Here is a 27,432-nt window from a genome sequence, read left to right as displayed (position 1 = left end):
ACTGGACTGGTATCCCAAAATCCCCAAGAAGGAGACATGGGTTCAAAGTCCATGGCAGTGAGTGGAATTTAAACTCAATTGATAAATCCAGAATTGAAAGTTAATCTCAGTTATGGTGACCATGACAGCAATTATTGATTGTTGTTAAGAAAACCCCTATCTGGTTCACCAATGCCCTTTTAGTGAAGGAAGTCTGCCATTTGGTCTGGCCTCTGTGTGACTCTAGACCCAGAGTAAATGCAGTTCACTCTTATAAAATCCATTCTTTCATGGGATGTGGACACCTCTGGCATTTGTTGCTCATGTGCCCTTGAACTGAGCAGTTCTCTCGGCCATTTCAGAGGGTAGTTATGTGTCAACCAGACAGGTATTTCTTCACCCAGAGGGTGGGGAGCCTGTGGACGTACCTGCCACAGAAAGCAGTTGAGACCAACACATTATTTTCAGGAAGGAGTTGGATATAGTCATACATCACAGGAACATCCCAGGTTTGGTGACCCTGGTGCTATGAGGCTGAGTGACTGTGTGGAGTTTGCATATTCTCCCTGTGTCTGCGTGGGTTTCCTCTAGGTGCTCTGGTTTCCTCCCACAATCCAAAGATGTACAAGCCAGGTGAATTGGCCATGCTAAATTGCCCATAGTGTTAGGTGCATTAGTCAGAGGAGAGTGGGTTACTCTTCAGAGGGTCAGTGTGGACTGGTTGGGCTGAAAGGCCTGTTTCCGTACTGTAGGGAATCTAAACTGGTCCCACTTGGCTCATAACCCTCCAAACCTTTCCTATTCATGGTCCATATCAAAATGTCTTTTAATCATTGTAACTATAGCTGCATCTACTACTTCCTCTGGCAGTTCATTCCACACACAAACCATCCTCTGTGTGAAAAGGTTACCCGTCAGGTCCCTTTTAAATCTTTATCCTCTCACCTTAAACCAATGCTTTCTAGTTTTGAACTCTCATATCTTAGGAAAAAGACACTTGCTATTTACCTTATCGATGTCCCTCACGGTTTTATAACCTATAAGGTCACCTCTCAAACTTCTACGCTCCAGTGAAAAAAGACCTAGCCTATTCAGCCTCTCCCTATAACTCAAACCCTCCATTCCCGGCAGCATCCTTGCAAATCCTTTCTGAGTTCTTTCCAATTAAATAATTTCCTTCCTATAGCAGGGCGAGCATAACTGTGCACAGTACCCTGGAGGGTTTTAGGGCTAAGCTGATCAAAGGGTATGGACTAAAAGCAGGAACAATCATGATCATATTGAATGGTGAAGAAAGCTTAACAAGGCAAATGGCCTACACCTATTCCTATTTTCTATGCTTTTCGAACCATGTTGCTGTGGGTCTGGAGTCACATGTAGGCCAGATCAGGTAAGGATGGCAGATTTCCTTCCCTAACAAACATTAGGGAAAAATTAGTTTTTACAATTTTCCAGCTCCCATTTTGGAGATTGGTTTTCATATTAATTTAAATTTCACCAGTTGCTGTAATAGGATTCAAATCCATGTCCCCACATTAGGCTCGGGGTCTGGATTATTATCCCATGGACATTAATGTCATGCTACCATCTGCCCCATTCTGTTAGAGGCCATTTACAGGATGGGCATTGAGTGTTAGTCCTGTCAGCAACAACCAACGGTATTAGACTGAGCGAAGGGAATGCCAAAAGATGGTGGGGGTGGGGGGGGGGGGGGGGGCGGGGAGATGAGAGAGGCAAGGTGATAATCCACAGCTCTTACCCCTACGGCCAACCCAGCTTTAAGTACCTCTCTCCATTCTCCTGTCCAGAAACCTGCTCAGTCACTGGGGTGGCACGTAATTCAACAAGATGAGAAAATACTTTGAGGAGAATGCAGTAGACTCTGACCTGACTTCATAACCAAAGCTGAAAACGTCCAGGAATGGCAGAAACTTAAACATTGGGGACAGGAGGTCATCATTTGGCCCTTCATGAAAATTGCGAACTCATCTTTCCTCCTTCTCAATACTCGGGCATCGCAGAATAAACCCATTCTGAGAATATGAGAATCGTAAGACCAGCATTAATTGCCTATCTCTGAGTCCCCTTGAGAATATGGTGGTGAGTTGCTCCAGTCTATGTGTGTAGCTGTATCCATCGTGCTGTCAAGTGGAACATCCCAATAATAGCGAACCAGCAACAATGAAGGAATGGTAAGTCAAGGTGTCACATCGTTTTGGGTGATGGTGGTGCTCCCAATAGGGGCCAGCAGGAAAGCAGGTTCGAGGGGCCAGATGCTCTTATTTCTAAGGGTCTCTTATTTAAGGTGATGGAGAGGATGGCCAGTCAGTTTTCTCCTAGATATTGTCGAGCTATTTGAGGGCTGCACAGAAACAGGCCTTTTGACTGAAGTGACTCATATTGGTGTTAAAACCTCATACAATTCCCCTCATCACACCCTAGTAAAATATCCTCCCATCCCTCATGTATAAACCTAGTTTTTCTAATTGTTACTATTCGCAGCAACTATATCATTTTGTCATGTTTATCACGAATGGAATCACTGTTTGGCTAAGTCAAGTTTCTTCCGAATGAGTAGATTTACTTGTGATTTAGTCAAACACACCCACTCACTCACAGACCCTGTATGTCCATCCCATCAAATATTGCTATAACTTTAAAAACCTCAATCAGGTAACCCAGCGGTTTACTCTGAGGAAAGCACTGCACGCTGTCGGGCATACCTGAGAGATACAACTACGTGGTCTGAGAAGGTTGCCTTTACTGATTCTGCATCCATTTTGGAACGTAGAATCCAGAACCATCCACAGCATTTGATGTTTATAGTTTTGCACTGATCAGGATAAAATTGCAAGAATACCCAAATCTCAAAGGGAGCAACAATTTATATTGCATGGAAAGCCAGTGCTGATTGGTTGGCAGCTGGGGAGAGCCTTTCCCACAAAAGGTGCACCAGGGAAGAGTTAACAGCTAAGTCTTTTGTTTTTGGTCTAAGATGGGACTCAAACAAGAGGATGAAATCACAACAGACATTACAAACTTGCTGCTGCCCTTAAAAGTCCTTATTACCTGCACACATCCCAGACTCCGAGTGGCATCTTCAGATCAAGCTGGGCTACAGCCTCGAATTCTGCCACCCGCTCATTGACACAGTCAGTCAGGCGGGCCCAGTAAGTTGCCAGCAGCTTGAAGCCCAGGCCCCTTCCCAAGAAGGCAAACAAACATTGGAAACACCTCAGTAGCAGCTTGATGGAGGGCATGGCTTTGAGCCTCTCACAGCCACGGACAGTCCATGTGTAAAACACTTCGTCCACTGCCACTGTCAGCCGGTCAATCTTCTGGAAGTGTTCCAGCATTGTGCCTGGCCCCTTTGAGAGAAACTCGCTCGCTTACTGCCTGCAGAGCACCAGGCTGAAGGGGCAGAGCTGGGGGTGGGGGCTTCTCAGAAGGGGGTGTCGGCTCATGTTGTTTACTTCCAAAAGAGGAGATTCTAGAATGGAGTGATATGAATTTCAGAGGAAACAGAGTCAGTGGTGAGGGGGCACAGGTTCCAGAGGACAATAAGGAAGACCCAGGAAACCACTCCACTCACAGAAAACTGGAATAGGAGTCAACAATGGGTCATGTTAGGATGGTCTCTACCAGGCAGAGGACTCCAGTTGGATTAACCTTTTCCTGGTGAAGACAGAAGCAAGCCCAGCTGCAACGATTTCAAAGTTGAATTTCCCATGTGTCAAACAGTCCAGTCTAAGTCATAGAATCAACAAGTACAGAAACATATCCTTTGGCTCAACTCGTCCATGCCAACCAAGCTTCCAAAACTGAATTAGTCCCATTTGCCTGCGTTTGGCCCATATCCCTCTAAATCTTTCCTATCCATGTACCTGTCCAAATGTCTTTTAAATTTTGTCATTGTACTCAGGTCTAGCATTTCCTCTGGCAGTTTGTTCCATCAATGCAGCACCCTCTATATGGAAAACATGCCCCTCAGATTCCTTTGAAATCTTTCTCCTCTCAACTTCAACCTATGCCCTCTAGTTTTAGACTCCCAAATCTCTAGGGAAGAGATCTTGGCTATTCCCCTGATCTACACCTCATGATTTTTTAAACCTCTATAAGGTCACCCCTCAGCTTCCTAGACTCTAGCCTATGCAGCTACTGCTTATGACTCAAAACCTCCAGCCTCAAGAACAGCCTTGTAAATCTTTTGTGCACCCGTTCCAATTTAATAACATCCTTCCTATAGCAGGGCGACCAGAATTGTATACAGTACACCAACATCTTGTACAGCCACAACTCCTGTACTCAGTGCTGTGACCGATGAAGGCAAGTGCGCCAAACACCACCCTGTCAACCTGTGATGCCACTTTCAAGGAACTATGTACTTGCACCCCTAGGCCTGTTTGACAATACTCCCCAGGGCCCTGCCATTATCTGTACAAATCCTGCCCTGGTTTCCTAACAAAATGCAATATCTTACATTTATAAACTCCATCTGCCACTCCTTGGCCAACTTGATCAAGACCTCGTTGTACACTTAGATAATCTTCACTGTCCACTATACCATCCGTTTGGGTGTCATGCCTCCTATATTCCATATATAAATAGTTTATATATAAATGAAAAGTAGCAGATCAGCACCAATCCTTGTGGCACACTGCTGGTCACATGCCTCCAGTCCAAAAGACAACCATCGACCACCACCCTGTCTCCTACTGTCAAGCGGATTTTTTATCCAATTCATGGGCCGCATGGTGGCTCAGTGGTAAGCACTGCTGCCTCACAGTACCAGGGACCCAGGTTTGATTCCCACTTCAGGCGATTGTATGTGGAGTTTGCACATTCTCCCCGTGTCTGCGTGGGTTTCCTCCGGGTGCTCTGGTTTCCTCCCACAATCCAACCATGTACAGGTCAGGTGAATTGGTCAAGCTAAAATTTCCTGTAGTGTTATGTGCATTAGCCAGGGGTAAATATAGGATAGGGCAATGGGTCTGAGTGGGTTACTCTTTGGAGGGTCAGTGTGGACTCGTTGGGCCGAAGGGCCTGTTTCCATACTGTAGGGAATCTAATCTCTACCTCTCCCTGGATCCCATGTGATCTAATCTCATTAACCAGTCAGCTGTGCGGAACCTTGTCAAAGGCTATGTAGAGAATGTATACTGCTCTGCCATCATCTATCTTCTTGGTCTGTTCTTCAAAAAACTCAATCAAGTTTATGAACAGTTTCCCACGCACAAAACCATGTTGACTATCCCTAATCATGCCTTTCCGAATGCAGGTAAATCCTGTCTCTGAATCCCTTCCAGCAACTTATCCACCACCACTGTCAGGCTTACCTTTCTTCTTTTTCCTCACTACTGCTTAGGATCCCAACCACCAATCAGAACAGTGCAAAGCCTCCCGAATAACAGTAGCAAAACTCCCCACCAGGATATTCAAGGAGGGCCAACAAAGGACATATTCCTGAAGGCAGGCACTGTCTGAATAAGAATCACAATGAATACATACACACAAGTTAGAAACAGAAACCTTTCTGGCAAGCAACTTTATTGAAGAATTAAAAGAGTTGTCAGATAGAGTGTCACAAATTCCTTATCCAGTGATTAATAAAAGGACAAAAGCTATGGCTGTCCAAAGGCCATTTGTCCAGCCTGTCTCCACCTGCAGCCTCCCAGTTACCAATAACTGCCACGTCACCTTGGTAACCTGGTTCTGGACCCAGGGCAAGGACAGCAGGCACACAGGCAGAAAAGGGGTGGATCACACAGACAGTGCAAGGTGGCTACAGAGGCCCCAGCCTCACCCCCTCACCACAGTCATCATTACTTGATGCGGTAAAGGACCTTGCGTTGCATTCGATGCTGAATCTCACCTCGTCGCATCATCAGATGCAGCACCTTATAGATGGCATGTTCCGGATATTTCTGCAAGAGAACAGAGCAAGAGGAGAGGGACACTCATTACTAATAGTATGAGTAGCAATTCAGCTCATCGTGCTTAAACCACCCCAATCCCATCAGCCCACCTGTTCCCCAAAGCCCCCAGTCAATCATAAATTAATCCCCACTGCCCTGTTCTCACTTTCCCCATTGGAATACTTCTCCCATGTCTACAACAATCTCTGCTCCAACAGCCAGGAATCCTGCAAACTTTTGTTTAATCTTTCAAGTCTGAGTGAAGTTTAACTCACGTCTCACTAGCGATTCACTACATGCAAATTTCTTTACCTTACCAAACTTTAACTCTTACTAACTGAATGCCTCAGTTCAATCTCACTTTTCTTAATTCCCCTACAAAAGAACCCAAGCAGCTGCAGGCTATTCCCATCAAAAAGGGATACCCTTGTCTACGTCATTTAAACCTGTTAGAATCTTGTACATCGACATTCTCCAACTGAATCTTGAAGCCAAAACCCATCCAGTTCATTCACGGTTTAAGAAAATCTGCCATTTTTAGCTTGTCTGGCCTACATACGACAGCAACGTGACCTCATTCTTAACTGCCTTCTGAAACTGTAGAACCATTCTGACAGAACTCCTCTGCCCCCTCTCAGGAACACTGACCAGAACTGGACACAATTCTTTGGCTCTGGCTAGGTAATTGCTAGTGAGAGGCCTCAGAGTGATTTGAATTCAGACAGGGAATGGGAGCATCTGGTAAGTTTGGCTCCCAAAGCTCTCCAGCATTGCTCTGCGTTTCATTTCTCTTCGGCCGGGTTCTGATGGAGGCCCAACTGACTTTTCTCTCCCTTCAGTCTTAAATCGGGGTATGCAGCATCACTGGCTGGACCAGCATTTGTTGCCAATCTCTAACTCTCCCTAAACGGAGTCTTGCAAGGCCATTTCAGAAGGCTGGTAGAGAGTCATACAAACATAATTAATCAGGAGCAAGCCATTTGGTCCATCAGGCCCAACTCCACCATTTGATAAGATCATAGCTAATCATGGTCATGATGGCAGGAGACCTTTGACATGTATTAACTAAAAGCCTTTGCCTTAAAAATATTTAATTGCTCAGGCTTCACTACTCTCAGGGAGAAATGAAGTGGAGGTTCCTGTGTGGAATTGGAGAGGACCAAGTTAAAAATCACACAACACCAGGTTATAGCCCAGTGGGTTTATTTGGAAGCACTAGCTTTCGAAGCGATGCTCCCTCACTGGGTGGTTGTCTTCACCTGATGAAGAAGCAGCGCTCTGAAAGCTAGTGCTTCCAAATACACCTGTGGGACTATAACCTGGTGTTGTGTGGTTTCTATCTCGGGGTGAAGAGAATTCCAAAGACTCTCGACCTTCCAACAAATTGTCATCACCTCCAGTTTTAAAGGACATCCCGTATAGTTAAACTCTCTCTTCCCCAGTTCTGGTCTCTGCCACTCGGGGGGGAACGGACATTGCCTCAGCATCCACCCAGTCAAGTTCCTGCAGGACCTTATGGCATTCAATAAGATGACAGCTCATTCTTCTAAGCTCTAGAGATTATAGGTCCAACCCTGTGTACACTGTCCTAGTGAGATAACCCCATCACCCCAGGAATCAGTGTGTGAACGTTTTGTAAACTACCTTAACAAAATTCAAGGTGACCCTGCCTCTACTGAAAAAAAAAAATGCAGAGGCCAACAACACAGGGGAGAAACAACTTCTCATCCCCATGGTGAAGGGTTTTGAAAACTGGTTTGGAGCCTGGGATCACCTGTGGGCCAAATTAGGTGAGGGGTGGCAGATTTCCTCCCCAAAAAGGGGCCTGAGTGAACCAGAGGATAAAATGATGTTAGCTGTCATGGTCACCTTGACTGAAAAGAGCTTCATGTTCCAAAAAAAAAAAAGAATTACAGATGCTGGAAATCAGGTCACTAGACCTGAAATGTTTACTCTGCTTTCTCTCCACAGATGCTACCAAACCTGCAGAGTTTTTCCAGCTTTTCCTGTTTTTGTTTCAGCTTCATATTCCAGGTGGATTGATCGAATTCAAGTATTGTCAGGAGTCAGGGTGGGATTTAAACCACAGCACTGCTGCTCGCACTGGTGTTTTATTACCTGACTGCCATATAAGATGATGGGACTTCTAATGTTTTTATTGCCTCAACCTCTGGCATTTGATTTGATCAAGACCAGCCTGGGGCTGTGCTCCAGCCACAAATCAACTGTCCCTCTCTGTTCAGCACCAGGACCAGCAAATGTGGCGTTGGGGCAAAAGGCCACTCAGTCCATTGCTGTCAGTGCCAGTCCCGGCAAGTGAGCCACCCACCTGTTTGAGGAAGTCCTGGACGATGCTGTGTTCGGAAACCTGCGAGCCAATGGCAAAGCGACGCTTCAGTTGTTTCTCAACACGAACCAACATCTCCTGGTCCTCCGCTGTGGTGAAGCCCTCAGCTCCTGGGGGTGGGGTGAAAAAAGGCAGAGCATGGGTTCAGAGGACCCAGAGAGGAGACCTCCATTCGTCCCCTCAGGGTCGTGCCTATCGCATCCCAGTAAGAACCCTCTCGCCTCAGTGCACCAAGAACCATCCCCTCCCCTGCCTGCAGGCCCTCCCAAACACTCAGCCAGTTCCTGACCCCGCAATGGTAATGCTGCGTTATGTCTGTGAACGGCACTAGTTCACAAGATTCCGGGGGGTTTGGCCACTGCAGACCCCTTCGCAAAACCTCATTCTGGCACAACGAAACAAAGCCAGCAAACATCATCCTCTCTACGATCTGCTCCCCCTCCCTCACTCACCAACCAGACTTCCCGACAATGCCGCGTCCAGGGTGGAGACCTGGAACAGCCGCAGGGCTTCCTCAACGTCACGCTCCGTGGCAAACGGCTGCAGCTTCATCTTTGCCAGTGACTCGGAGATCCGGATGATGGCCTCCAGCTGCCTGCAGGGGGGAGAAGAGACAGAGTCAGTGGATACAGGAGGGGGTGGCAACCAAGGTGTTGGGGGAAGGAGGTTGTTGGCACTGACGTAACTGAGGGCTGAGCAGCAGATACCGACCTGACAGTGATGGGGATGCTGCTGCTCCGATCACTCTCTCGCTCGTGTTCCCGTGCCCCACTCCGCATTAGGATGTACCGGTTTTTCAGCTTCTCTGCTGCCTCTGCCGACAGCCTAGGCCCACACTTCCTGCAGGAGATAACCCCGAGACGGGGAGGTTATAAATACAGAAACACCCTTACCAAAACCCTTGAACCAGCCCACCCCAAAATAAAACAAAGAACTGTGGATGCTGGATATCTGAAACATGCAAATAAAAATAATCAGAACAGCCTCTGTTTAGAAGTTGTTACGAAAGTATACAGGACTCGAAACATTAACTATATTTTCTGTCCACAGTCGCTGCTAGACCCGACGAGTTTCTCCAGCACTTTTTTTCTGTGTTCCAATAAAACCCAGTCCCAACTACTCACCCAGCAGAGCCAACTGAGAGGCATGCAGCCTCATCTAACCCTCCCCCAGCACACAAAAACAAGGTGGCTATTCAAATGCACAATGCAACACAGTTTGTCTCCCTTCACACTGGCTTACCCATGACTCCAGGCTAAAATAATTCAATCCTCAACTAACTGCCAAGGATGGGACTCAATCTCCAGGTCTTGACCAACTCCCAGCCAGGAGCTGAGGCATAAAACGAGTTCTATCCTCTCCTTTGCACCGTGCGCATCCCCATCCCAATAAACTCAATGATCGCAAAAGCAGTCTGGCTGCTCCCCCCCCCCCCCCTCACTCACGTGCGGCAGTACGAGATATAACGCTTCAGCTTGCTGAGCTCGATCTCTCCCTCGACTGCCTGGGTCTGGGTCAGGGCACTCAAATGCACATTCATGACATGTTTGGCCAGAGTCTGTGGCAGAGAGGAGAAAAAAAAACAAAAAATGAGTTTCTTGACAAACCGAAGGAACCGAACACGAGGTAATCAGCTGGCGCACAATTCACCCTGGGTACCACTGGAATTTATCTGAACAATTCACAGGACATGGTTGTTGTCATCTCTAGTTGCCCTTAAACCAAGTGGCTCTCTAAGCCATTTCAGAAGAAAATTAAGAAACAGCCATATTGCAGAAGGTCTGGACCCTTGTCTAGTTACATCAGGTAAGGATGGCAGTTTCCTTCCCTAAGAGGCATTAAAAACCCATCTGGTCCATTGCAGTAATTGTTGCTCGTCATCATGTTCACCTTTACTAAGACTAGCTTCAATTTTACATTCTAATCCACCTCAACAGAAGGTTCCAGGTAAAGAACAAAGCAAGTTTACAGCCTAGGAATAAGCCTTTTAGCCCTCTAAGCCTGAGCCATCCAAATGTACTGTCTACACCAGTCAGTCAATTCCTAAGCATCTGTATCCCTCTGCTCCCCACCTACTCTTGCATCTGTCCAGACGCATCTTAAATGAATCTACCATGCCTGCCTCTACCACCTCTGCTGGAAACGCGTTCCAAACGGCCACCACCCTCTGTGTGAAGTACTTGCCGCATGTATCCCCTTAAACTTTCCACTCTCACCTTTGAAAGCATGACCTCTGGTTATTAAATCCTTCACCCTGTCTCTATCCACCCTGTCTATACCCTTCATTATTTCGTAAACCTCAATCAGGTCCCCCCTCAATCTCCTATTTACTAATGAAAATAAACCTAACCTAACCTCAACCTCTCTTCATACTAGTAGCTTCCCTACCAGGCAACATCCTCGTAAACCTTCTCTGCACCCTCTCCAAAGTGTCCACATCCTTTTGGTAATGTGGCGACCAGAACTGTACACAGTATTCTAAATGCGGCCAAACCAACATCCTGTAAAAGATCAAAGTTCACCATCTGCTATGATGGGACTTGAACCTATGACCCCAGAATGTTAGCCTGGAAGTTTTTTGTATTATCAGTGCAGTGACATTACCACTACACTGCCACTGGAGAGCTTAAGTAATCACAACTAGCATCCCACCCACTTGCGAACTGAATTCTCATCAATTCACCCCACAGCCTCTCCTCACATTCCCAAACTAAAGCCTCAGTGATTCATGTCATGACCAGCATCGCTGCTGACCCTAGCCTCACCATGTCTCTCTCCTCATTGTGCTCGTCCTTCACGATGAAGATCATGTCGAATCGAGACAAGATGGTTGGCATGAAGTCAATGTTTTCCTCTCCTTTTGTATCATCCCAGCGTCCAAAAACAGAGTTTGCTGCAGCCAAGACCGAGCAGCGTGAGTTCAGAGTGGTCGTGATCCCAGCCTGTGGAACAGTTAGCATTCCCATCATCCTCCAAGTCTCCAATATTCCTGCAACACACAGCCCTGGGAAACATCCCTGCCATCCACTCTAACAGTGGCAACCCTCCTCAACTGATGGAGTTTGTCCTCAGCAACAATACCCACCTTAACGTCCCAGGCCCGATACCTCAGGTAAATGGGATCCAAGGAAATGTGTTTGTTGAGAGAGGTCCGGTTGGAATGCTATGCTTCTAGGAATTCTCGTGCATGTCTCTGTTTGACTTGTCCTAGGATGGATGTGTTGTCCTTCCTCATCTGTATGTAAGAATACTAGTGAGAGTGGGTCATGTCTTTTTGTGGCTAGTTGATGTTCATGTATCCTGGTGTCTGGTTTTCTCTTGTTTGTCACAGTTCTTGCATGGCATGTTGTAAATGACATTGGTTTTGTTTGTTGTCTGTATAGGTCTTACAAGTTCATTAGCTGCTGTTTTAGTGTCTTGGTGGTTTTGTGAGCTACCATGATGCCAAGAGGTCGGAGTATCTGGCAGTCATTTCCAAGATGACTTTGATGTAGAGCAGAGTGGCTAGGGTTTCTGGACATGTTTTGTCTGCTTGTAAGCAAAGCTAGGCCTCCAGATCAGCAAAGTTCATTCAAATCCACAAGGAGACACGGTCCCCAGTAATAGTTCCAGCTGTCAGCCCATGCCTTTATACAAATCCATCATCTCAGCCTTTCAACTGTGACCTCCACCCTCCCTTCATAGAATGGTCCCAGTGCCAAAGGAAGCCACTCAGCCTGTCAGGATAGTCCCAGGACACAGAACATTGAGCTGGCCTCTCCATTCTTCCCTGCTCCCTGGAAAATGCCACCTTACTACCCCAAAGACTCTCGTTTGACAAAACACGCCACAAAACTCCCTCCTAGCTTTCTGACCTCAGGGTCACAGTCCCAAGCATGCCCCCACCTGGGGCTGGCTTCTCACCTTGGCAATGGAGATGGTCTGCTGCTCCATGGCTTCATGGATTGCCACTCGATCGTCCTCACGCATCTGAGACACAGCAGATTGGAGTCAGCAAAGTTCAAGACGCCAGGCCATTCTACCCCTCTCACCTGTAGTTTCTTTTATGATTGCATGGGACATGAATGTCACTGGCTGGGCCAGCAGTTGTTGTCCACCCCTCACTGCTCTTGAATGCAATGGCTTGCTAGGCCATTTCAAGGGGGCAGCAAAAAACACTCAGTCAACCACGCTGCTGTCAGTCTGGAGTCACCTATAGGTCTGACCAGGGCGAGGATGGCAGATTTCCCTGCCTAAAAGGACATTAGTGAACCCAATAGATTTTTACAACAGATGACAGCTGCACGGTCACTATGAGGATAGTTTTCCAATTCCAGATTTTATCAAATTCAATTTTAAGAACATGATCCAGGGCCTCTAGATTACAAGCCCAGTGACGTAACCACTGCACTGCTGCCTCCACTAGCACGCTGGAGTCAATTTCAAAGATTCACGAGTCTTTAAGTGGAGACTGCTCACCTCACCTCCACCCTAGAGTGAACCCGTCATTCAAAGAACACGACCCCTATTTACAAATTTCTCAACTGGGGCAAAACATTCAACTCACTGGCACAAAGAGTTAGAGTAGTTGGACCAACTGATCATTGAGCAGTTTTGTATTGCACTAAAACATTAATAAACACACCTTTCTAGTCATGGGAGATCACCCACCTTATCAGGATCAATGCAGCACAGAACTATCAGAGTTCCCTCCTCAAAATTACTGACACACTGAGGTAATTTAATGTTCAAATTTTGACAAAATTACATTCAATGCAACACACTCGCTATCCCGTATAAGGAATTTTGCTTTGGATCAGACGTCGCAAGCTGGTCCGGTATACATTGACTAGTTCCAGAGAGCCTTTGAGCACACTCCCTCGTACCTTGTCAAACTCGTCGATGCAGACAACGCCCCCATCAGCCAGAACCATGGCGCCCCCCTCCATGATGAAGTTTCGAGAGGATGGATCCCGCATGACTGAAGCAGTGAGTCCGGCCGCACTACTTCCCTTCCCAGATGTGTACACCTACACAACACAAAAACAGTCCACACCCATCAGCAGAGGAGTCACCGTGGCATGCGGACAGTCTCCCTCCTGCTTCCAGCGGAGCCAGCAAATCGAACAGCACCAGCCCCTCAGCGCTCCCAGGGACACAGGGAAAAGCGACCTTTATTGCTGACCTCAGGGGCATGTGGGGAGGGTCGGACTGGAGTCACATGTAGGCTGGACCAGACCACTGTCAGCCCTGAAGGATTCTGGGTTTCCCTGACCCACCCAACAGTTTTAGCGCTCATTTTATCTGGAGCTGGCGCATAAATCAATATGCTAATTCAACCCGTGACCTTGAGATCCCAGCTCCAACACCACATCTGGAGCTGACACCAGGAGCCAAGGCCTGTAATACTAGGCCTCAGTGCAGGATTAGAGAAGGTGGGACTGTTTGCCCTGGACCGGCAAATGCAGGGAGGAGATCTGATAGAGGTCTTTAAAATCATAACGGGTCATAACAGAGTAGAGAAGGAGAATGTCCTCCCCCTCATGAAGAATTTAGGAACTAGAGCAATGTCAATCTAAAGCAATTGGTAATAGCAGCAAAATAGTCTCATTGGAAGAAATAAAATAATGGAGGTGGGGAACAGTGGAGATAGATTGCATTCAAACGGTGTTTTAGATTGTTATTTGAAAAGGAACAACATATTCGGTTAGAGGGAAAAGGCAGGAGAATTGAGTGGCACAGTGGCTCAGTGGATAGCACTGCTGCCTCACAGCACAAGGGACCCAGGTTCAATTCCAGCCTTGGGTGACTGTCTGTGTGGAGTTTGCACGTTCTCCCCGTGTCTGCATGGGTTTCCTCCGGGTGCTCTGGTTTCCTCCCACAGTCCAAAGATGTGCAGATTAGTTGAATTGGTCATGCTAAATTGCCCATAGTCAGGGGTGAATATGGGGAATGGGTGGGTTAACCTCCGGAGGGTTGGTGTGGACTTGTTGAGCTGAATGGCCTGTTTCCATACTGTCGGGAATCTAATCTAATGGCACTGAGAACTACACAGAGAAGCAGAGCAGGTGAATCATCTCATTATTCAGGTGTCCTCACAACCTTCGCAGGTAGCCATGCTTACCCCGATGGGTGAACACCTCTCCACAAACTTCAGCAGCTGAGACTTGGCCGTCCCTGGGTCCCCAAGCATCAGCAAATTAATGTCACCTCGCCGTGTCAGACCGTCCGGCAGACTACAGGGGGAGAAGCAAAGGCCAGTTAGACCACCCAGTCAATCACTGGTATGTTGTACCTTGATCCCCTCCCCTATCAGCATATACAGAAGTAGTTAAATGACTAGAAATCTATTCACCTCACTTTTGAACATCTGAATTGGTATAGGAGGCAATTTGGCCTACCATGTCTGTACCAGCTCTTCAAAAGAAGATTATTTAATGTCAAACTCCTGCTTTCTCCACGTACCAACAATTTCCATCCAAATAATTATCCAGTACCCCTCAATTGAACTTGCCTCCACCACATTCCCAGGCAACGCATTTTGCATGCACACACATCAAATATATTCAATAAATGAACTTCCACGGCGTTGCGGCAGAGGATAACAAAAACTTGCCATGCCATGTGAACATGTTCCTCCTCTCAATTCGAAACGGGTTTTCTCCGATTTCTGTGACTGTGACCCATTTTGAGGCAAATCCCAGTCTGCGGAACCAAGGTAAGAGCAAGCACACATACACATGGAAACATGCACACACTCTCAGCGACCTTACAGTACACACCAGCACTGTTTGATTACTGAACAAAATCAGATACCAAGGTGTCGGGACAGACCACCAAAACCTTGGTTGAAAGCAGATTTTGAGGCATGTTTTAGGAAGTGGGTACAAAGTGAAGAGATTTTCAGGGTATGATTTAGAAACAAGGTACAGGAGCAGGCCATTCGAACCTGCACCGTCATTCAGTATGATCACGGCTGATCATGCAATCTCAGTATCCCATTCCCACTCTCTCCCCATATGCCTTTAGCCACAAGGACTATGCCCATCTCCCTCTTGAATATATCTAATCAAGTGGCCCCACTAGCTCCCTACAGGAGAGACTTCCACAGATTCTGAGTGAGGAACTTCTTCCTCATCTCAGTCCTAACTGGCTTACCCCTTATTCTTAGACTGTGACCGCTAGCTCTGGACTTTCCAAACATCTGGAACATTCTTCCCACATCTAGCTGGTTTAGTCCCATCAGGAGTTTCTATAAGCGACCCCCCTTTTTCTTCCAAACTCCAATGAGTACAGGGTGTTCTCCTATGAAGCTGTATTTGCAATCCAGTAAAACCTTGCTTCACAGAAAATCACTTAATAGAAACAATGGGGCTTTTGGGAAAAGTGGGGTTAGGGGCTGACCAGCAAAAAACAAAATTACTCATGATCGCTCAACAATCATCCAAAATCTTAACGCCAAGTATAGCACAGCCTGAATGAAGGTTGAAATCATATTTATTAACAAAAGCAAATTTAACAGTGCATTAATAAGAGTAAGAAAACTTCTCATTGTACAGTACCTCTCTCAGAAAGCTGCTACTGGCAGCTGACATCGAGCATGTGCAGAGACTTCAGCGGATGCACAAAGACTGGCACCAATGTCGCACATGTACAGATGATGGCGCATGTGCAAAACGGCATAGATTTTGCCAAGGACATCGGCGCATGCAGCGCGCAAACTAAGACCTGCTGGAATTGCACTATTTCCAACAGAGGTAAGCGTTCTCCAAAATACCATTCCCTAATTCTTCAGTGACGTTACAGCCAAATTGCGCGGCCCAAAAGCGCTTTATACCAGAACTACCTGTACATGCCCAGTTGGTCCGGTCTTTCCCATATGTCAGTCCTGCCATCCCAGGAATCAGTCTGGTGAAGCCTCACTGGACTCCCTCAATAGCAAGCACGTCTGTCCTCAGACTAGGAGACCAAAACTACACACAATACTCAAGGTGTACCCTCACCAAGGCCATATATAACTGCAGCAAGACATCCTTACCCCTATACTCAAACCCTCTCGCTCTAAGGGCAGCACGCCATTAGTTTTCCTCACTGCCTGCTGAACCTACATGCCAACTTTCAGCGACTGCTCCACCATGATTATGCTGCAGCTCACCTGGCAGCTGAAGACACAGCCATAATGAGACACAGAGGAGAAGTTTACGTTGATGCAGGGTCAGACCAAGATCGCAAGTAGATCCCTTTAACAGAACCACCCCTTTCCACATCACAAACACTCACCGCTTCCTGGAGCCCCCGAAGAGCAGACATGCAATGGCCTTCTTGATGTCAGAGCTGCCGTAGATGGAGGGAGCAATGCTTTTGGCAACAGTCTCGTAGATGTTGGGCATGGCAGCTAGCTGGCGGAACTCCTCCTCGTCCTGTGGGGCTGTGGTACCAGACAGGCCGTGTCCTAAGGATAATGATACTATTGTGAGATCAAGGACCCCAGTTCCAGAGAGATGACTCCCCATCAGAGAGCAGGTCAGCTCACTGCCAGCTCTCAGTCCCGGAATTTATTCACCAATTAAAATTAAACAAAACCCTCCCGATTAGATCGGGCTACATGGATCTCTCCCACGGAAAATAGGAAGATCCCACACCAGACCTCAAGGCCCATGAGCCCGCTGAAGAGCAACCCACCCAGACCCATTCCCCTACATTTACCCCTGACTAATGCACCTAACACTACGGGCAATGTAGAACAGCCAATTCACATAACTTGCACACCTTTGGACTGTGGGAGGAAACCCACGCAGACACGGGGAGAATGTGCAAACTCCACACAGACAGTTGCCCAAGGTGGGAATTGAACCCAGGTCCCTGGCACTAAGAGGTAGCAGTGCTAACCACTGAGCCACCGTGCCGCTTGGAGAAAACCCAAGCACACTCAAGGGGCAAACCAGATTAAGGGACACATAATCTATTGAAACAGAACATGAAGAGCATTTTGGAAACAGATCTCAAGCTACATGAATAAATCAAATTGTAATTCATGCAAAAAAAAAAGACAAAACTTTCCAATAACCTCATGATATCCCTTGGCCGTTTCCAGCCGACATACTTTTGAAACAGTCACTGCCTGCAGAGGAAGTGTGGCAGCTAACGTGCACAGTCATCTCCCAAAAACAGTAACGGGGTAATATCCAGATGATAGGTCACCGGGATGTTCCCTGAGGGATCAATGTTGACCAGGACACTAGGGATAACGCTCCAATCCCCTGCTCATCTCTGTGAACTGGTGGCTGTGAGATTGCAGCTCTGACAGTGTAGCACTCCCTCAGTACCACAGAGGTCCTGGTTCAGACCCTGGAATAGGGTCCAGTGAATTCAGAGTTGAGGGGAGAGGGATCATAGTCATCAAAGCATGGCACTGTGTGAACATGGTCAGAATCAGTGGGACAATTCACTGGCTCCTCATTGTCCTCTGCCATCTGAGGACCTGAGTGTTAAGGCAGCCCAATTAACAATTTCACATAGGAGAGGTAACGGAGGGATGTGTATCTGTGTGCTTGTGTCTGAGTGCAAGTGTCTGTGTGTGTGTGTGTGTCTGTGAGAGAGAGAGAGAGAGAGAGAGAGAGAGAGAGAGAGAGAGAGAGAGAGAGAGTGCCTGTGTCAGGGTGAGAGGCAGGACATACCTGTACCCTCAGTGTCGACCTGGATCCCAACCACTCGGATGTAGGATCCCCGGATCCCCACTCCAACTCGGTCACGACCTTTGTTGCGGCCTGCACCCGCTTTCTTGATGGAGTAGATCCCCATGATGGTGACACGGTTTCCAGGGACGACTTTATCACACAGGTACCTGCAGTGAAGACAGAGAGTGAGAGACAAAGTGTGTGTGTGTGTGTGTAAGAGAGAGAGAGAATGTGGTGTCTGTGAGACAGAAGGTCAGTCACCAGCAGGAGGTGAGGGTGGGAGATTAAAGGCCAATTCCATCTACCAACACCACATCACCACCCAAGCATGGAGGTACAGAGGGGCACAAACCCCAAAACTCAGTTGTAAAAGGGAGGCTCTCAAAATAGTGCCCCATCTTCTGAACTCAGCCACAAGCCTCCAGTGAATCAACTGCATTGGTCCTTAAATATGATGACCAAAACTCTACACCATATTCAAGATGTGCTCTCACCAATGCCCTGTGAACTGAGCATAAAATCCTTAAGTTTGCATTCAATTCCACTTATAAGGACAGCATGTACCTACATAATAACTTCTAGTGACAAAACATGTAGATTTCTGCAGTGATTCTGTTTATGCAACACTCTGCTTTTTAGATCTTCCTACCAAAGTGAACTGCATTTTTCGACATTATACTCTTTCTGCCAGATTTTTTTTGCCCACTCACTCAACCCATCTAGATCGGCCTGCAACCACATGTAGTCTTCACAATGTATTTTCCTGCCTTCCATAGTGTTGTCTGCAAAGTTAGGCCCTGATCATTGGGTGTGAATTGTAAAAAGCTGAGGCCGCAGTTCAGATCCCTGCAAGATTCCACTCGTCATAACTGTCCAATCAGACAAAGACCAATGTGAGAATACTGTTTGCTGCCAACCTATCACCCATCCATCCCAATCTGTTATTCCCTAAACAATGAGCCCTTACTTTTCACAATAGCCTTCTGTAAATCCAGATAGAGTACACCTACAGACTCTCCGTTACCCACAGCACATTACTCCTACATAGAGAAACCCCATGGATTAATGCAGCAGGGCCCACATTGGTAACTGCACCCACCTCCTCCCGACCAGGATCCTGACAAGAACCGGATAATTACTCACTGGGGGCAGAAATAGATTCATAGAACCTGTGCTCTGCAGAGAGAAGGTTTCAGCCCATCGAATCTGCACTGACCCTCTGGACAGCATCCTGGTTCCTCCATCCGCACCCCATAACCCTGGATTTACCCTGGCTAGTCCACCTAGCCTGCACATCCCTGGACATATGAGCAAATTTAGCATGGCCACTCCACCTAACCTACACATCATTGTACTGTAGCAGGAAACCGGAGCACCCAGAGGAAACCCACGCAGTCACAGTGAGAGGGTGCAAATTCAGATGGGCACCTGAGAGTGGAATTGAACCCAGGTCCCTGGCGCTGTGAGGCAGCAGTGCTAACTACTGAGCCACCGTGCTGCCCTATTCACTGCTGCTGCCCAGGGAGGCACAGTCAGAGTTAATTGCCTGCAGTGCAGGTGAACCAACCTTGCCCCACTCCTGGTGTGGCCTGACTGCATCCCCATCACTCAGTGTACCCCGACCTCCGTCACGCCACCCCACCCCAGTACCTGTCACAGTAAAGCTGCATGTGTCGGGGCATCTCTCCATGAGGCACAGCGTCAGGAGCTTCTTGCAGCTTCAGGGTTTGGAAATCCACACATTTGCACTTGTCAGGAATGATGAAATATGGGTCCACGGGGCACTTTGGGCGCCCGGCCTGCTCCCTGCAACACACACGCATAACGCCTCCGTCATCCTCAGTGCAAGCAGCAACAACCACCCCAGGCCTCGAGCTTGAAGGCAGACCGACCAACAAATCTCTACCCCCCCCCCCCCACCAATATAAATGAAACATTACCCAGAAAAAAAAACTTTTCAACCTGAAACCTTTAATAAATCAGGGTAGGAACAAACTCAGGGAGGGCCCCACAAATCTCCACAATGTAAGCAAGGGAGCCCGTTCCAGATATGTAGCTAATGAGGATATTGAAAAACCAGAGGAACGAGCAGCACAATTCAGGAGCAAATAGAAGTTCAATGATGGACATTGTTTCTCACTCATTGGCTTTACCAGGCACCAATGCAAATAAGGTCAGGGCGTGGGCAGCAAATCTTCGACACGGGAGTGAAGGTGTTAGGGAGCGGGGGCATAGCCTCAGCAACCCACGATCCAGACTCGATAATGCCACGCCTCACACTCACGTGTTGCACTTGCGTGGCAGGGTGTAGCCTTCCAGCCCGGGGCGCACCGCGATGTTGCTCATGACGTTGCGACAGCCACGACATTCAATGGCAATTCTGGTGGCCTTGGCCCGCACTGAGCTGGCAGAGATCACAATGCCCGGAATCTTCACCAACCGAGACATCTGGTCCGACTGACAGGGGAAAGGGAGTATTAAAACAGTGCCAGGCAAAACCTCACACCTTATTAAAAAAAAACAATTTATAAAACTGAAATTTGCCTGGATGGTATTTAAAAACATTCATCTTTAGACATTACACAGAATATGGAATTTTCGCACAGTGGTGGTGATCCAGAACCAGGGAACACAATCTTAGAGAAGGGGTAGACTGTTTACTCCTAATTCTTATGTTCAAGGTTCCCCAGAGCATTGGTCTGGGCCTCTGGATTATGAATGATGCGACCACAGCCCAGACACAAAATGTAGGTGGGAGGATGAAATGCGGAAGAAGCTGCAAAGGTGCTTCCGTGTGACTTGGACAAGTTGAATGAGTGGGCAATTGCATGGCAGATGAAGTATAATGTTGATTAAGGGTGGATTATCCACTTTGGTAGCACAAACAGGAAGGCAGATCATCTAAATTGCGATAGATTGGGAAAGTACAAGACATGGGAGTTACTTGTCTCCCAGCCATCGTAAGTAGGCAGCCAGTGAAAGTTGCAGAAAGTATACAGGTATTGGGTTTCATAGTGAGAGGATTTGAGTACAGGCATGGGAATGCCTCACTGCAATAGTACAGGGTCTTGGTAGCTGCACACCTGCAGTACTATGTGCAGTTTTAATCTCCTTATTTGAGGAAGGATGTCAGGCTATGGAGGGAGCACAACAACGGTGTAATTGACTGCTTCCTGCGCTGGCAAGACTGATGTCCGAGAGACTGGATTAAACATACCGGAGTTTCGGAGAAGGATGGTGGGCGTAGTCTTGGGTTTTGAAATTATATTTTCAAACAAATTGTTCAGGGTTAATTGGAAAGAAAATGTAAAAGAACATGAAAAGCAGGTCTAATACAAAAACAGCCTGCTTTTCATGGAAGGTGAGCACATGCCACTGACCCACATCTGAGTATTGCCCTGTTATGTAATTCAGAATTGGAATTAGACTTTATTGTTATGGGTATATGAATAGGAAGGGTCTGGAGGGATATGGACTGGGTGCTGGCAGGTGGGACTAGATTGGGTTGGGATGTCTGGTCGGCATGGACAGGTTGAACCGAAGGGTCTGTTTCCATGCTGTATATGACTCTATAGACATACAAGAGTACAGTGCGAAGTGTACATATCGCCATTCTCTGGCACTATCTTGGTTATACACTGGATGATAAAACTGCAAAAACAAAGGGGCCAGCTGGATTTGTTTTTCAGCCCGTTGAAGGTTGGAAAATTACTACAGCAATTATTAAAGAGAGATTAAACGCACAATCTCAGATTCAGAATACCATGAGTATCAGGGACTTTGCCCCACTTATTAGACTTTTTAACCATTGGGCAGGGGTTCACAACATTGGTGCCATGGAATCTGAGACAGAGCTTCGAGTGTCATACCACCAGAGTCCCTGACGGATAGAAGGCAGTGTCAGACTCATGTATTTGTGTATACTCACTTGTTAGTTTGCCTATTTCTCTAATAGAAAGTAAGTAGATTAAACTAATAAATTGGCTTGACATTAAAGTGCATGCGTCATTACTTTTGCCAGCATTTAGCCCATATCCTTCTAGATCTTTCCTATCCATGTACCCATCTTAGTATCTTTTAAACGTTGAAATTGTACCAACTTTACCACTTGCTCTGGCAGCTCATCCAATACACCCACCACCCTCTGTGGTCCCTTTTAAATCTTTCCCCTCACCTTACAAATATGCCCCCAAGTCTCAAAATCCCCCCTACTCGTGAAATCCCCCACCCTAGGAGAAAGACCTCTGCCATTCATCTTATCTATACCCTTCATGATTTTATAAACTTCTATAAGGTCGCCCCTCAATGTTCTATGCTCCAGTGAAAAAAAGTCCCTGCCTATCTTCACAACTCAAACCCTCCATTCTCAATAACATCCTGATTAATTTCTTCTGAACCCTGCTCAGCTTAATAATATCCTTCCTCTCCCAGAGAGACCAGAACTGAACAGTATTCCAGAAGGGGTGTCACCCACGTACTGTACAATCTCAATGTAACATCCCAACTCCTTTACTCAAAGGAGTGAGCAATGAAGACAAGGACACTAAATGCCTTGTTAACCACCGTGTATATGTGACGCAAATTTCAAAAGAACTATGCATCTGAACCCCTATGTCTCTGTTTTACAACACCACCCAAGGCCCGACTTTTAATTGTGTAAGTCCTGCCCTTATTTGTTTTACCAGAAATTTCTCCCTTCACTGGCTTCTCTCCAAGCAGAACAGACCCAACCTCTCCAATCAATCGTCACAACTGAAGTTTCTTGATCCTGGAACCATTTTTGTTAACCACTTTCGCATTTTCTCCACTCCAAAACACTAACATCCTTTGGTCCCATATGTTTCAATAAGATCACTTCTCATTCTCCTACACTCCCGTGAGGATAGGCCCAATGTGTTCAACCTCTCAGATGCCAACCCCTTTATTCCAGGAATCAGCTGAGTGAACCGTCCCTGAATTGCCTCCAATGCAAGTCCATACCTTCTCAAGGGGTAGTGTCCAAAATTGTACAGTTGTTTTAGTTAAAAGCTGTGGATCTCACCAACTCCCCTGTCCATTTGTAACAAAATGTTCTCCATTTTCTATTCCACCAATCTTCTAAAAATCACCAACGTATTTTGGCTTGCTCATCACTCACTAATCTAATCTTCAGAATGCACACAACAGGATACAGTATGAAGTAAGTGGCACAGTGGTTAGCACTGCTGCCTCACAGCGCCAGAGACCCAGGTTCAATTCCCGCCTCAGGTGACTGACTGTGTGGAGTTTGCATATTCTCCCCTAAACTGCGTGGGTTTCCTCCCATAGTCCAAAAACGTGCAGGTTAGGTAAACTGGCCATGCTAAATTTCCTCCCACAGTCCAAAAATGTGCAGGTTAGGTAAACTGGCCATGCTAAATTGTCCGTAGCGTCAGGTGAAGGGGTAAATGTAGGGGAATGGGTCTGGGTGGGTTGCACTTCGGCGGGTCGGTGTGGACTTGTTGGGCTGAAGGGCCTGTTTCCACACTGTAAGTAATCTAATCTATATAAAAACTGCAGACGCTGGAAATCAGAAACGAAAACAGAAACTGCTGGAAAAGCTCAGCAGTTCTTCAGCATTTGTGGAGAGAAAGCAGAGTTAATATTCCAAGTCCAGCGCTGCTTCTTCAGAGCTAGTTATAGCTAGGAAAAGGTTGGTATATTTGAACAAGAAAAATGAAAATCCTGATGGAGGGGAGCAGAACTTCCACAAGGTGGGCATACATGAATGGGATATGGCAATGAAATGCTTCATAAAGAGAGTGAGAGCTTAATAAACCTTTCCCTGATATCCCAACAGGCAGGGGCACATCTCACCAGAAACCCCTCCCCGGTTGTTACCTTCAGGCTGCGGATATTAGCAGAGTTGGCACTGGACCGCAGCAAGACCTGGATCTCCTGAAGCGTCTCCTCACCAGCTGGGCGTGGGCGTGTCACTTCATCTGCCACCTCTCGCGCTGCCTCCTCCAACTGCAGGGAACAGAAAGCAAAGAGAGAGAGACACACACACAGATATAACTACAGTCACTCACACACTGCACAGTCCCCACCCCACGACGAGACCCTAGAGCGGGCCGATACCACACATCTTTCTCCGCTGCGAATGTGGCGTTGGTGTTAATTAATCAACCCAAGTTTGCCCTCCTCAGAGAACATTTAAATCATCACCTTCCACCCTAGTAGTAGAACCAGGTGGCAAAAAGGATACTCAGGTCAAGCCCTATGGGAACCAGGAACAACCTACTCCAGATAATGTCACCGAGCACCTCATTCACCAGGAGCAACCCTGGATAACTCCAGACTATTTGACTGCTTGGGTATCACAACTGTGATTCATGTGGCATTTACTAACTTTACAGAAAGGGTGCATTCCAGAGGATTGGAAAATGCCAGGGCAATGGTACACCAGCTCAGCTATTCCTGTGTCACATTTCAAGTCTGTGATCCCTCCCAACCGTGGTCAGCGGTCACACTGAATGGACAATGGTCCATGCTGGGAAGGAAATGCTCCCTCCTGATATCTTAGGCAAAGGGGAATGCCTTTGGGTTTTTACCAGTGGCAGGTGTTCAGATGGTTGCTTGAGAAGGTAGTCAGCCAAATCCTCATCGAAGCTGCTCAGATCCTCGAGGGACACCTCGATCCAGTATTGCCCCAGGTTGTAGTGACGTTTCAGTTCATCTCTGTGCATCAGTCAAAATCCAAAGGAATTAAATGCCAGAGCAGCAAAGAGCATGTTAGCTTCCCTGCACCTCCCCTTGCCCCATTCCTGTCAATTCTCTCCCTACTGGCCTCATTACCCATCCCTCCTCCAATTCAACATTCACCCAGATCCCCAACACCCTCTTCTCACTCCTCCTTTCCCTCAATTCCCCCCAATGCCCATTTCCCTGAACAACTACCCCACCTCCTTCAGACCTCCCTCGTCCTTGCCCCCCCGCTCCCCTTCCCACCACCCCGGGATACCCCCACCCTGCTGACTTCATGCCCAGCCCCTTCTCCTGACACCCCAACTCCTTCCTTGAAGCCCTCACCCCCCTGACAACCCCAAACGCCCTCCTCCTCGCTCCAACCCATCTCCCCACCGGATGCCCTCACCACCATCCCCCCTCACCCCCTTGATCCTCCAACACACCGCAACTTCCCCCTCACTCCCGATTCTGGCCTCATGCCGCCCCCTGATCAACCACTCACTCACCCCCACCACCCCCAGATTAACCCCTCGTTCAGCCCCACGGCACCCAGATTAAACCCTCGTTCGCCCCCACCCCCCCAGATTAACCCCTCGTTCGCCCCCCCCAGATTAACCCCTCGTTCGCCCCCACCCCCCCCAGATTAACCCCTCATTCGCCGCCACCCCCCAGATTAACCCCTCGCTCGCCTCCATACCCCCCAGATTAACCCCTCGCTCGCCTCCATACCCCCCAGATTAACCCCTCGCTCACCCCCATACCCCCCAGATTAACCCCTCGCTTGCCCCCATACCCCCCAGATTAACCCCTCGCTCGCCCCATACCCCCCAGATTAACCCCTCGCTCGCCCCCACACACCCCTACGATTAACCCCTCGCTCGCCCCCACACACCCCTACGATTAACCCCTCGCTCGCCCCCACACACCCCTACGATTAACCCCTCGCTCGCCCCCACACACCCCCACGATTAACCCCTCGCTCACCCCCACGATTAACCCCTCGCTCACCCCCATACCCCCCCCAGATTAACCCCTTGCTTGCCCCCACACACACCCACGATTAACCCCTCGCTCACCCCCATACCCCCCCAGATTAACCCCTCGCTCACCCCCATACCCCCCCAGATTAACCCCTCGCTCACCCCCATACCCCCCCAGATTAACCCCTCGCTCACCCCCACGATTAACCCCTCGCTCGCCCCCATACCCCCCAGATTAACCCCTCGCTCACCCCCATACCCCCCCAGATTAACCCCTCGCTCGCCCCCATACCCCCCCAGATTAACCCCTCGCTCACCCCCATACCCCCCAGATTAACCCCTCGCTCACCCCCATACCCCCCCAGATTAACCCCTCGCTCACCCCCATACCCCCCCAGATTAACCCCTCGCTCACCCCCACGATTAACCCCTCGCTCGCCCCCATACCCCCCCAGATTAACCCCTCGCTCACCCCCATACCCCCCAGATTAACCCCTCGCTCACCCCCATACCCCCCAGATTAACCCCTCGCTCACCCCCCAGATTAACCCCTCGCTCACCCCCACGATTAACCCCTCACCCCCATACCCCCCCAGATTAACCCCTCGCTCACCCCCATACCCCCCCAGATTAACCCCTCGCTCACCCCCACGATTAACCCCTCGCTCACCCCCACGATTAACCCCTCGCTCACCCCCATACCCCCCCAGATTAATCCCTCGCTCACCCCCATACCCCCCCAGATTAACCCCTCGCTCACCCCCACGATTAAGCCCTCGCTCGCCCCCATACCCCCCCAGATTAACCCCTCGCTCACCCCCATACCCCCCAGATTAACCCCTCGCTCGCCCCCATACGCCCCAGATTAACCCCTCGCTCGCCCCCATACCCCCCAGATTAACCCATCGCTCACCCCCATACCCCCCAGATTAACCCATCGCTCACCCCCATACCCCCCCAGATTAACCCCTCGCTCACCCCCACGATTAACCCCTCGCTCGCCCCCATACCCCCCCAGATTAACCCCTCGCTCACCCCCATACCCCCCAGATTAACCCCTCGCTCACCCCCATACCCCCCAGATTAACCCCTCGCTCGCCCCCATACCCCCCAGATTAACCCATCGCTCACCCCCATACCCCCCAGATTAACCCCTCGCTCACCCCCATACCCCCCCAGATTAACCCCTCACTCGCCCCCATACCCCCCAGATTAACCCATCGCTCGCCCCCATACCCCCCAGATTAACCCATCGCTCACCCCCATACCCCCCCAGATTAACCCCTCGCTCACCCCCATACCCCCCAGATTAACCCCTCGCTCACCCCCATACCCCCCCAGATTAACCCCTCGCTCACCCCCATACCCCCCCAGATTAACCCATCGCTCACCCCCATGATTAACCCCTCGCTCGCCCCCCCGGACGGACCTGTATTTGAAGGTGAAGCCGGTGCGGTCGCTGCCCTCCCGGTATTGCCGGAGGAAATCCCGCAGCCGCTTCTGGAGCTGAGTCCGACGGAGCTGCCCCGCGTCTCCCGGGGGGTCGGGCCCGAAACTGTCGCTGAAAAACACCCCGGGGTCATCAAAGCCCGACATACCGGGGCCGGGGGGAGAGAGGGGGCCGGGGGGAGAGAGAGAGAGGGGCCGGGGGGGAGAGAGAGAGGGGCCGGGGGGGAGAGAGAGAGGGGCCGGGGGGAGAGAGGGGGCCGGGGGGAGAGAGAGAGGGGCCGGGGATGGAGCCGGAGCCGCGGTCTCTCGGGGATTCTCCTCTTCACTTTCTCTCCCTCTGTTTATTTTCTATATTTTCTCCCTTTTCTGTATTTCTTTCCCTCTATTTATTTTTTCTC

General features: G+C 48.7%; 1 protein-coding gene across 1 annotated transcript; it reads right to left on the bottom strand.

Annotated features, from left to right (window-relative positions):
* Positions 1-5,509: 5,509 nt before the first annotated feature.
* On the bottom strand, positions 5,510-27,204 carry mcm5 (minichromosome maintenance complex component 5). The gene is made up of 16 exons (XM_087978385.1): positions 27,015-27,204; positions 24,470-24,596; positions 23,757-23,885; positions 20,182-20,354; positions 19,548-19,703; positions 17,898-18,064; positions 16,501-16,672; positions 14,345-14,456; positions 13,107-13,250; positions 12,145-12,210; positions 11,007-11,183; positions 9,687-9,799; positions 8,953-9,081; positions 8,694-8,836; positions 8,224-8,351; positions 5,510-5,903 (listed from the first exon to the last, which is right to left on the bottom strand). Exons 1-16 carry the CDS (start codon positions 27,179-27,181, stop codon positions 5,802-5,804), a joined length of 2,205 nt encoding a protein of 734 aa, XP_087834511.1. The 5' UTR covers positions 27,182-27,204; the 3' UTR covers positions 5,510-5,801.
* Between the last annotated feature and the right edge of the window lie 228 nt (positions 27,205-27,432).

The sequence above is a fragment of the Chiloscyllium plagiosum genome, unplaced genomic scaffold (assembly GCF_037043375.1).
Source record: "Chiloscyllium plagiosum isolate Xiang-an unplaced genomic scaffold, Cpla_swu_hap1 HiC_scaffold_33, whole genome shotgun sequence".
Classification (NCBI taxonomy): Eukaryota; Metazoa; Chordata; class Chondrichthyes; order Orectolobiformes; family Hemiscylliidae; genus Chiloscyllium; species Chiloscyllium plagiosum.
This window is presented reverse-complemented; position numbering and strand designations above follow the sequence as displayed.

Coding starts and splice junctions, on each gene's coding strand:
- mcm5 (XM_087978385.1), bottom strand. CDS start 27,181: ATGTCGGGCTTTGATGACCCCGGGGTGTTTTTCAGCGACAGTTTCGGG. Junction 19,704..20,181: donor CTGCCACGCAAGTGCAACAC/GTGAGTGTGAGG, acceptor TGTGTGTTGCAG/GGAGCAGGCCGGGCGCCCAA. Junction 14,457..16,500: donor TTCGGGGGCTCCAGGAAGCG/GTGAGTGTTTGT, acceptor CTCCCCCTGTAG/TCTGCCGGACGGTCTGACAC.